Source organism: Haplochromis burtoni, unplaced genomic scaffold, assembly GCF_018398535.1.
Source record: "Haplochromis burtoni strain Fernald_Lab_line unplaced genomic scaffold, NCSU_Asbu1 Contig_152, whole genome shotgun sequence".
In the NCBI taxonomy this organism is placed as follows: Eukaryota; Metazoa; Chordata; class Actinopteri; order Cichliformes; family Cichlidae; genus Haplochromis; species Haplochromis burtoni.
The window spans coordinates 1,004,446-1,016,045 of NW_024582513.1; the positions used below are offsets into that span (position 1 = coordinate 1,004,446).

The 11,600-nt window shown below is 39.1% G+C and overlaps 1 protein-coding gene across 1 annotated transcript in view; it reads left to right on the forward strand.

The window, feature by feature from the left end:
- Positions 1–7,514: 7,514 nt before the first annotated feature.
- LOC102291568 (V-set and immunoglobulin domain-containing protein 1) overlaps positions 7,515–11,600 on the forward strand; it is a 5,341-nt gene continuing 1,255 nt past the window's right edge. The window contains exons 1-4 of the mRNA XM_005931927.3: positions 7,515–7,676; positions 7,771–7,934; positions 8,665–8,872; positions 11,404–11,559. Coding sequence (XP_005931989.1) covers positions 7,634–7,676; positions 7,771–7,934; positions 8,665–8,872; positions 11,404–11,559 — 571 coding nt within the window. The 5' untranslated portion in view covers positions 7,515–7,633. The remainder of the gene's footprint in view (positions 7,677–7,770; positions 7,935–8,664; positions 8,873–11,403; positions 11,560–11,600) is intronic.

The following is an 11,600-nucleotide window of genomic DNA, read 5'->3' on the forward strand; positions in this document are numbered from 1 at the left end:
AAAGGTTTTTAAGCAAATCTGAGACCAGAAGTTTAGGTCCAAGTTAACTGATAAATCCGCTTCCCATTTTGCAATAGGAAGTGATATTGATTCATCTGTTTTAGAAAGCATTCTGTATATTTTGGATAGTAATTTGGGGGTTTTAAGAGTAAGAAATTGAACCACACTTGGTGGTGTTTGCAGTTCAACTTGACCCGGTTTAAATTTCTTTTTTACTATGGATTTAATTTGTTGATATCTATGGATTTAATTTGTTGATATAGGATTAAACAAAAGGTAGAAATTAGACTGGAAACATATAAATATTGGGACTAACTAAGTTCTGAACCATCCAAAGAACAGCCAACAGTTCAAAGACCCCCTCTAATGAATATGACACTTTTAAGCCATTTTTACCATGTTAGCCTCATTGCCTTGGAACATCATGAAGAAAAAGAAGAAAAAATGTGATTTTGACATTTTAGACATTCAGCTTAATTAACAGCAGCCAGTTTAGTGTGATTGGCAAACAAGGTTTTATCTAACATTAGTAATATATCAAAAGCTGTTTCCCTAACTAACTAATCAGTAGAGTTAACAGAACTTATGTTAGTGCAACGGAGGCTTAACTGCCTGTGTTAATCTAGATAGCTACCGTGTTTTCAATGAAACATTCTTTCAATTTATTTTTAACATCTAGCAAGTTTTTTGTTCTTCCTCTGCTACTTCTTTTTCTAACAGACATGACTTAACTGTGCTCACCAGTAGGCCTGAAGACATTTTGACCTTTTGTACTAGAATAAAGCGCAAACGTAACTAATAACTACAGCCTTGGCAAGTGTACCAGCAGGTCATGCTAGAGTAAATACCAGTAACCTGAAACTGAAATCGTGAAATGTATATTGACAATATTTGTTTCTCTGTTTCTTCATTTGTTTGCATACTTATTTTTTTCAATGTAATGTAATTTAAAAATTGGGACGCACGCAGACCTCTGCATGGAGCCTCAGGCTCACCATCCGATGATGAAACTTACCCAAGCAGACACTAGCATACTCGCTGATGCGGAAAAGCATAACATGCCTTTAAGTCTTTATATTTAAGACTTTATTGTTTAATATATGCCAATGTATATATTTGAGATTATTCATAGTGTTCAAAAAGCATTTTTAATAAGCCACTGATGCACAGTGATCCACTTATTTTTAACAAAAGCAAAAGAAAAGAAATGCTTTACTTACACTGTAGCAGTTTGAATAGCAGTTGTAAGCCTCGGACATGCAAAGCAGGCTTCTACTAGCCATAAATAGTATCAACAGCCCACCTCTTTCTTCTTTTTCCCATGTTCCCTATTTTTCTGCTCCATATCAGTTCTTTTTTGAGGCATAGCTTTTTTTACTATGAATAATTCACAGGACCAAGAAAAGGCATGCAGTAACCCGGTTAAAATGGAAGAGAATTGGTCTCAAAATTTCCAGCGTATACTGTAAATATTACACACATGTATATAAATGATATAGTAAGTAAGAAAATGTAGCCTGAGATTTTAGTTTTTTTTTAGTTTTTTTAAAACACCATTAAGGCTAATGTACCGTTTAGCTAGGATTTACTTGTTACAATATTGTTTCTTGTTGGAAAGGGTTAAATAAAAAGAAAATAACTGGATAGTTTGAAACATGATACTACAATATTAAGTTGCAAATGAAAGAAGAGCACATTTAGCAATGTAAAACATATTTATGGGCAATACTGAAGCAAGTGTGGTTAGATTAAACAAAGATACTCTTATTCCAAATCACCTAATATCATGTATTTAAAATGGTTTATTTTGTCTGTTTCATTTCTTTTACGTTAGTTTCTTCATTTCTGATTATAATGTGAGATTTGGGTAAATCTACTTATTGTTTACTTCAAGTGATACTGATCTTCATCCTTCCAGGCTGATTTGATATGTAGTCGTGACAGACTTGGTGTGTTTTCGTCGTTGTTGCTTAGCCTTCTCTGGTCGCTCTGGCCTGTGTAATGATGCACTGCTGACGCGTCCTCCTTCAGATACGATGGAGATTTAATGCACAGGTTTGTCTCTTCCTAATTGATTTCTTTTAATTTACTCTTGCTAGACTCCCCCAGACACTTCAACGGCTGATTACGCTGCCAAGTGAGTTCACCTTGAGAAGAGCTAAGGTTCACATACAGTATAAATAATATGTCTAACACGCAGTTAACTCATGATTAACCCATGGCCTGTTACAGCTTATTAAATATGCTGGAGAAAAAAAAATCATGTCATTTGATCTGTTTTTTTTTTAGTGTACATAGACATTTTTGCATCCTATATTTTCATCTTACTTTCAGTGCACGGGCTCTGTCTGCATTGAAGTGCACAGCTTTTCTGAGGAGATGGATACTGGGCTGGTGAAGTAGCTCAGCGAAATGTGCCTTCCATTTCCGTGTTCTATTGTCAGCTCTCCATATAAAAACATAAAATATTGAAAGGGTGCATTAACATGGATCAGAAATTGATGGCTGTTTCTCTCAGAGGGGAAAAAACAGCAGTTAAAAAAGCACTGGATTCTTTGGTTTATGGTTCAAACCACCAACTTTGTTTCAAATGTTTTTAATAAATCATCTTTACTAGTTGTAATTATTGCATTTATGCTTGACCTAGTCAGCCTCAACAGATCAGTCCACTATTCCAAGAAAAGGTCATGTGACCGAGCATCAGCTTGGATTGGTTGAATGGATAATGATCAACTATTCAGCTAATAAACACTTACATCTGTTACTTTAAGCATCATGTTCATTCTTTAAGCATCTAGTCTGACACGATCGCTGCTATAATACTCGGTGAGCAGGTGTTTTAATTTTACAGCATGTTCATCGGTGTTACCATGGAGTTTTTGTTTGTGACGTGAAAAGAGAGTGAGGAGCTGAGAAGGAGTGGAAACATAATGCTGTAATATTAAAATATTAATATTAATATTACTGTGACCATGACTGAACTACTAAGACCACTATGTAGGAAACCCTATGTCTAGGAAAACACACAAAAGGGTTAGGTCAAGACTACATATCCCAGCACTGCATATTTTTGTGTTTAATATACCCAAGGAAGAATATGCCAAAGTCATTTTTAAGAACTAACCTATAAAGTGTGGTTAACAACAGCTGATTTTTATCTCTAAAATTTGCTTCATCCCCTCAATAACGACCACTCCAAGGTCTCAGTATTCTAAGCTGGACATAAAAAACTGTGTGAAAATCTCTTCAAAACATTAGTGTACTTTGTGGAAAACACACATTTCCACTTGGCAAGAACCATCTTTCAGTTAAGTGTTGAGAAGATCACGACTCGAACGCATAAAATTATACTTTTGCTGGCAAATCTAACAGCTTGCCTCTCAATTTATTTTGGCATTTCCCTTGTTGCTAAAGGACAGATTTTAGACGATCAAAAATATCATTAGACAAAATGGATGTGGGGACGTTATGCATCTTCTGAAAGCGTAACGTTTCTCTGTGCCAGAAAGGGTCATCTGTGCGATTGCTCCTTTTCTTTTTCTTTTTTTACTGTTGGCATTTTACAAAAGTTATAGCCCAAATGTAGCACTGACAGCTTGTCGATTAGACTGTTTGCTGATGTAAATGTACTCCCCTTCTGCGCCCCTTGTTTCTCTTCCTGAGACAATTCGTCACAGGTCGCCCTCTTCAGTGACAGACTCTGAATTTCAGAGATGACAAAAGTATCAGGAGATGTTGCGTCTGACTGACTGTATCCCACTTCTTTTAGGTTTGTTTGCACAATTGTGTCAATCTCTGTGAAAGCGGCGTCTCATGCTAGCATTTGATGGCAATGTGAGATGATAGTTCAGTGTCACTGCGTGTGGTTTTTAGAGGCAAGGGGAAAATAAAAAAGCAATGCAAAGGAGACTTTTTCATCTGTGTTAGTCAGATGATGTTTCACACTACACTGTTGTTTTTTTTGTTGTTTTTTTAAAGTTCTTACTCTCGCATATGATTTGGTTTTGTACCATCACTGTTTTTGGAAGTGGTAAGGTTGCTTGGTAGCTGTGGGGACATTAAGCGAAGCCACGCTAAATGCCTGGCCTATATATTTTTGTTATCCAAGTGGGAGAGGAGGGTGAAGAAGAGCCAGGCCTGCTTAGGTTGAGGAGTGTGGCATTCTTGGCTTCGTTGCATCAAGCTTCCCCCACCCAACATGTACATGTACATCCACATGCACATACTTAGAGAAATGCTCATCACTACACATCTAACAGGCTGGCCTGCCATCTATTGTCCAATGACTGAATTGCACCCCTGTCCTCCTCAATAGCAGCAGTGTTAATGCGAGTACCTTTTACATGACATCATTTATCTGACCGCTTCATCTGCAAGACAAAGCAAGAGCGCAGGAGGAAAACACATTAAAGAATAGATGATATTTGTTTATAAATGGCTTTGAGCTCTTTAAATTGGGGGAGTTGGGGGCATACAGTGCATTTTGACCTTAAGTGGGCCATACCAATAAACATTTCTGTCAGTGTAAATTAGTTTAGCTGCACATTTAATCACTGAAATATCTCAAAATAAGAAAAAGAAGTGCAGTTTCAACACACGTCTCAGATTTACATGATAAAGAAATGATGCTTTATTTAATGAAAGAAACCTGTCAGCATGACTCACTGGGCTTTAAGGATAGGAAATAAATGTGTAAAATGACAGAAAAAGTTCTGGTAGCTCATTGCCCAGTAATTATTAAGCAGAAGGTTTTTTGTTAACTCACAAAAAATGTTGATAGTGAAAAAACAGGAACTTTCATCTAATTGTTTATCCATTACTTTGGAGCAGAATGAAACACTGTGGGGGAAAAGTTGTAAATCTTCATGAAAGATTGAGAGACATTGAAGTGCAGAACATTCACAGATGTCTTCTTCTGCACTGGGTACACTTTTATTTTCAGAGGTGCACCTTTACAATTACACTCATATACTTTTAATTGATTTGTGTTCTAAGCAGCACTTGACATAACTTACTACAATGGTTTGAAAGTGCTGTGGTACTTTTCCACCATGAAGGGTTCAAATACTTCCCCCAGCACTGTGCATTACTACAACAACCAGTCGGATTGTTCAGATAGGTCCGTCAAAAAAAAGCAGAAGAAAATACCACTCAATGTGTACTCACTCTTTCTGAGCTCGGAGTTTTACGCCCCCTCGCAGTCTGCCGACAGGGAACCACTGTTTGCAGTGGGTGGATGAGTAAGTCTGTGTGGAGGTATTACACAGAAACCTGCCGGAGGTTTGAGGAGGACACAGCTACAGGTCCAAGCAGCTTCGTGAGATGACGCTCGCGGCTTGGTGGATGCTACAGGGTGCATGCATCATCAGCTCTCCCCTCGGATTCAAACTAACTGCAGAGCCATTAATGTGACTGGAATAGAAAGAAGAGTCAGTATAGTGTGGCTGAAGGGTGAAACAGTCAGAAAATGGCAACAATCTAATCTTCCCATTTTATTATCCATGATGGCTAAGTTGCGGTCTTGCTTGCTCGGTACAGGTGCAAGCATTTATGTTCCCCAGAGCATTTATGACAATGACTCTGATGATCCCTTTCTCCTCTAAGGCTACCACTAAAACAAGTGGTCAGGATTTTGTGAAGCATTCTTTAACAGGTTCCCAACATATTTTAACAGTAGATTTTTTTGGATTTCTTCTGAAGTGCTTCAATAGCTAATGGGTAATTTTAGTTTTTTTGTTTTTAGCACAAGTATTCAAGTGTCAAGTGGATGAATCAGGTGATGAATCAAATCTTTATGCTAAAATATTAGTGCTAAGCATTCAGTTGAAAGCAGCAGCGTGATCATTTATAGCATCATGGGGTAAACTCTTAGACTTACTCTAACAAAGAGGCTGTAACTGGCCCCTAATGGCTGTGCATGTGAATGTAGTATTATTTTTATTTTATTTTATTTTAATATATTATTTTCCCCATGACCCTGTAAAACTGTATACTTTTTTGCAGTAATAGTGTAAAAAAAGGACTTCTTTGAATCAAAATAAACATGGCCGGCCATAAATGAAACAGGCCATTGTTTTGCTGAACGTGGACGATCCGTCACCTTCGATAAAATTTAGCTAAAACAGGAAGCACAAATTTGAATGTTTTATCAAGTTCTGCCAGATATCCTATTACAATGTCAGCTTCTGTCACTCTAATCTCTAAAAACAGATCTCTGCGCATGAATATGTAACACCTGTGGATTTTCTAGTACACAAAGTGTTCTCATTTACATCTGTAATTCAAGTGCTATTGGCAAATCAAGCCTGAGTGGGCTTTGGTTGCACGGAGGTCAAAGAGTCTGCGTGGAGAGCTGGAGAAGGACCGAATTTGCCAGAAATGTGATCTAAAATCTGCCCTCAAATAACAAGGGATCTGCTTATTGTGTTTCTATAATCCTCATCTCAATTTATGTGGGAATAAGCATTTCCCAAATGTAACTAACTGAATACATTATTAATGGTTCTACTCATTCATTAGTGGTTTTCCCACTTGACTTGTCATGGAATCAGAACGCTCTCAGACTCTGATTAGCTGGTCGTGAGTCATGCTGATGCATTTATTTAAAGACTGGCCTCTTGTTGTTTCACTCCGCAGTTCTGCCCAAACACACAGCTGCCAACACTTTCTTTTTTTTAAATTTTCAGACAAAGCCTACAGACAGTGATATTGTGTCATTTGCCAGCCTATCACATAAACGTCTTCTGGATAATGAGCTCTACACGCCTTCCTCCGCTTCCCACATCATGCCGCTGCCTCCCTCCCTCACCCCTCCAGTCACCCCTAATCAACATTTTTCACATTGTTAATCACTTATGTCAGCTTCTGGTAATTATAGACAATTAATCATGTATGATTCACTGTCTCTCCCTGTCAGCATTGTGCTGCACGCCGTGTGAGCGAAAACGACAAAGGTGAAACTGCCTTTATTAAGTAGGCAGCAGCACCGGGGAGTGGACTCCCCAGTGATAAGCGGCATGTTGCAGCGCTTTGGCTTACACTTCCTCGAGGCAAGCGATAAAGGCCAGGTGGAGATTAAATTACATTAATTCCTTTGCCAGAAGCCCTGACCCAGAATGACTTACAAGACAAGGAGGATGAGCTGTGGTGAAACTACTGCCAAAGTACTGAAAAATGAATTAACCATCATTGTCAAAACACTGCGTGGTCCTAACCTGCCATGTACAGTCAACATTTCAAAACACACACACACACACACACACAGCAGACTGCACTCAGTCCATTTGTTTCCTTTAAGGTCACATTGTATCTGCCCTAAGCATGACCAGATTAGGGGTTTTCTTTGCCATCATTTCTCATTTTAATCCACCCTGATTTAAACTTTTTGAGCCCGAATGCCCAAATCTATAATTTATGAAAAACAGTTCTCTACACACCCAGTGTACACACCTTGTCTGGCAAACATGGAAATGCAAACATGCGCATTATCAGCAGTTCTGTTACCATGAATTCCCCGACCTTGCCTGTGATACTGTAATGCATTTACCCCTTCCTCTTCTAGACCTGCTTGCACGGCGAGTATAAAGTTCAGTTCTTAGGACATTCTGTGAGAATCCCCACAGCTTTTGTAAAGATGTGCTCTGTGCAGCTCTTGTTGGTGCTTTTAAGCATTACAGGTAAGCACATTTCTGTCTTACATTATCATTTGTTTTTTTGTAGCAAGTTTACATTTTATTGGAAACCTACTTGAGCTCTGATATTGTTTTACAGGATGTGTCGAACTCATCACAGTGACGACCACGCAGAAATACGTCAATGTGACAATTGGTGGTAGTGCCCTGCTCGACTGTACGTTTGCCACTACAGTGGCGACAACTGCCGACCTAACAATCCAGTGGGAGTTTCTCTCAAAATCCGCCATGACTGCACAGCAGGTAGATGCAGTCTATTGTTCGGATTACAGCCATGTGCCAACTAATTTGTAGTTTTATGGACCAGGATGATGGGATGTCTTTCAATTTAGTAGCTAAAAATAGGGTGTGCAAGTTGAAGTTCAGGCCAATAAACTCATGCGACTACACACGGTGATCACTTCTGAAAGACATGAGTAATTTTGTGTTTCTTCCAAGTTCTCCAGAGCAGGTAAGAATCGCTTTCTCAGAACATAGCATCATCTTCGAGATGCTTCAAAATGCTTCGAAGGAATTGATTCTCATCAGAGCAGCAAACATTTAGTTTTTTCCTGTATTTTAAATATTTTAAAAACATATGTCTACGCACAGCTACACATACAGGTTTGCGCCTTTTCCTGCTGTGCCACGTTTTCTTACCAGCTAGCAGACACACCCAGTCTGGATCGCGAAGCCTGTGACTGAGATCGACAAATATCTTTCAGGCAGTGCTCATTTAACCTACAGCCACAGACTCACAAATGTGCTGCTTCATGCAATGTCAAAAAGTGCTTTTAAAGACATCTACTACATACTGATGTGAAAAAAAAAGAAAAAAAAACGTCGGTCCTGTAAATATCATATTAACTAGAGAACCAAAGGTTTCATCTCTCCAATTATTTGGATCACTCATGCAAACTAGCTCGAGGACAGTGAGTTTGTGCAGTGATAGCCAACAGATGATCTGATCTGACTTCTTGCCATTTGCTTTCAGATCTTTTACTATCAATCAGGAAAGGTTGTTATTCCCAAGTCTTACGAAGGCAGGATTCAAACTCCAGCTGCTCCAGGGGCCACCATGAATGCCTCCATAACTATAACAAACATGCAACCATCGGACTCTGGGCTCTACACGTGTGAAGTTCACAATTTGCCCGACGTTGATGGACAATCTCAAGCAAATATCATCGTGAATGTCCTCGGTGAGTTTTGCCCACTTTTGAAATAGATTTTTGGTGTTTGGTATATTATTGTGTTTTTATGTTATTACATTTTCAAACCCTGTTTGATCCTATTGAAGGCAGTACAGATCATTTTTTAAAGACAAAATATGAACCCTAACACACTTAGGCCACACAAAAGCATGGGTAAAAGTGAACAGAAGGACTGAGTCATGGAAAGGAACCTACACACATTCTCACAGTCCAGGAATCAGAAAGGTTGCGAGGGTAAACAGTGGGTGTGTAGGAGATTTCATGCTACCTGATTACACCCATTAGAATGCTGCTGCTTCAGCCATTATTCTCCTCCTCTAAGTAAGCGTGTGTGACTCCCTGAAAAGGGAGTGCCAGTGTTTTTATCGAAACTGTGATTTCAGTAAAAATGTTTCAGCTATCTTTCCTCACCTGAGATTTCTGTATCAATTATCAGTGTTGTAACATTAACAAACCTATTAAAGTAGTGGCCCTGAACAGTGTAAATAGGGAATTACATTCATCTCAAATCCCCTCATTCACCGAGTTACCAGGACAACCTTGCAGGCCTCAGTAGTTTCCATGGTTACTTCAGCAGTCTCCTCATTGTCAGTGTTGGAAATTAGAAAAAGGACTGTGACTGCATCCTCGTACTGCATACAGAATATATATGAGTGTCTGCTGCATGCATGTGCTACCTAAATACTGTACAGCCTTTATGGAAAAAAATGACTGGGGAGTGGGGCACTTTCTTTATACTGACTGTGAGGCACAATATGAATATGTATGAACACACTCATGCTGATTAACATGGGCTCAAGGCTGATTTGCATCACTTATTTTCACATAGAACGACTGACACTGGACAGCTTTGCCATAAATTACAAATACATATGTATAGAAACTTTATTTGTTTCCCTGATGTCTTTTTTGTGAAAGTTAAAACGCATGTGGTATCAAACATGATTTTGGCGTACAGTTTGTTTCCAACTGTCTTACTGAACGATCTAATAATCAGCAGGCAGCAATGAAACACAGATTGCATCTTCAGTAGCTGCTGAGCTCACGATGAGGCCACTCCTAACGTATCCTGAATCACGATGACTAATGGCTAGCCACGTGACGTTTTGTTTGATTAAAAGGATTTGCTATTTTAACAAACAAATCTGTTAACCATCTTTGATAAACAATCTACAATACACAATGACTTGTTTCACCTGAAAACCCCAAGGAAAGACTAAAAAACACACTGGTGCATGAATGAAAATAAAAAGGGCACCAGAATTTGCCTTCATCCCTTCATTTTCCATTATCTACTTCCTATGGTCTACAAAATGCATCTAAATTGCCAGTGCAGTGTCAACAATTCAGACAGATAGGGCAGAGAGGAGAGAGGACCCTCATACTTGAGATCTGCTCTGACTGGTGATTTATTCCCTCAAGATTAAAATCTGCCAATCAGGTGTTGGAGAGACACTCAGCAGTGGAAGCCAATAATTGATGGCACCTACAGGGAGAAACCAGCATAAACAGGAAAGAAGAAAATACACACTGATAAACACACACAGAGCTGCGGACTGGAATATAGCGGTAATCAATACGGTGTAGACCATCTGTTCTAAAGCAGCAACTGAAAGAGCATCTAGAGGCACTTGACCATTGCTGCTTTATCCCACTTCATACTGCAACAAATTTCAGAATAGAAAGTACTTTTTTTTTTATCTGACATATCTACTAGTTGTTTCCAGTCCTCAGTATCTAACTCAGTCTAAGAGGATTATAAAACAATGTGGTGTTAAAGAATAAAATCAGCACTTTCAATGTGTTTTGCTTGCAGTCCCATCAGATGCTCATAAGCTGTCACAAGTGTGATTTCCCCTCTAAAGTTACCCTGTGGTTTCACTGAAATAACATCAAAGCTTGCGGTGGTAAAACTATACAAAAGTAATAAAAAGAGAAGAGAAAGAAAAAGAAAAAAATATTAAATTATTCATATTTCATCAAATAATAACAACAGTCGCCTCAAGGTGTCATATATTATAAGGTAAAATCCTACAGTAATACAGAAAAAAGCCCAACAATCAGATGACCCCTATAAGCAAACACTTGGCAAGAGCTGTTTTGACCAGTTTGTGGGTGGGGGTGAGGGGAAGGAGACAGGACAAAAGACAAGCTGTAGAGGAGAGTCAGAGGTTAATACTAACTAATTATTAAATGCAGAATGGTCTATAAACACATAGAGAGGGAAAACGGGGAGTGAAGAAGCATCATGGGAAGCCCCCAGTAGCAGTGTTGCAACTAAAGGAAGGTTTGGGGTCACCTGATCAAGACCTAACTATAAGCTTTATCAAAAAGGAAGGTTTCAAGGCTATGATGATGACTGGATTTCCTTGCCAAGCCTCAAAGGGAAGCTGATCTCTTTATTCAGGAGCTGCTGTTTAAATGGCTTGAAAAATGTCAGTGTTTTCTCCAGGCTGAATGTGTGCTTTGTAATAATGTCAAGTAGCCAATAAAGCCTTAACTTCCCTGTGCTCCGCCAGAGAAACCATCTGCTCCTTACTGCGCCATCCATGGCAATGTTGAATCGGGTCACCTGGTCACTCTGACCTGCCACAGTGAGCAGGGAAACCCAACACCGACCTACAACTGGGCCAAACTGGATCAGACCAAGACAAGGAGGCCTGTGCTGGGAAGAAGTGAGTCCAGCATCTATATACACACACGTGTATGTATGTAT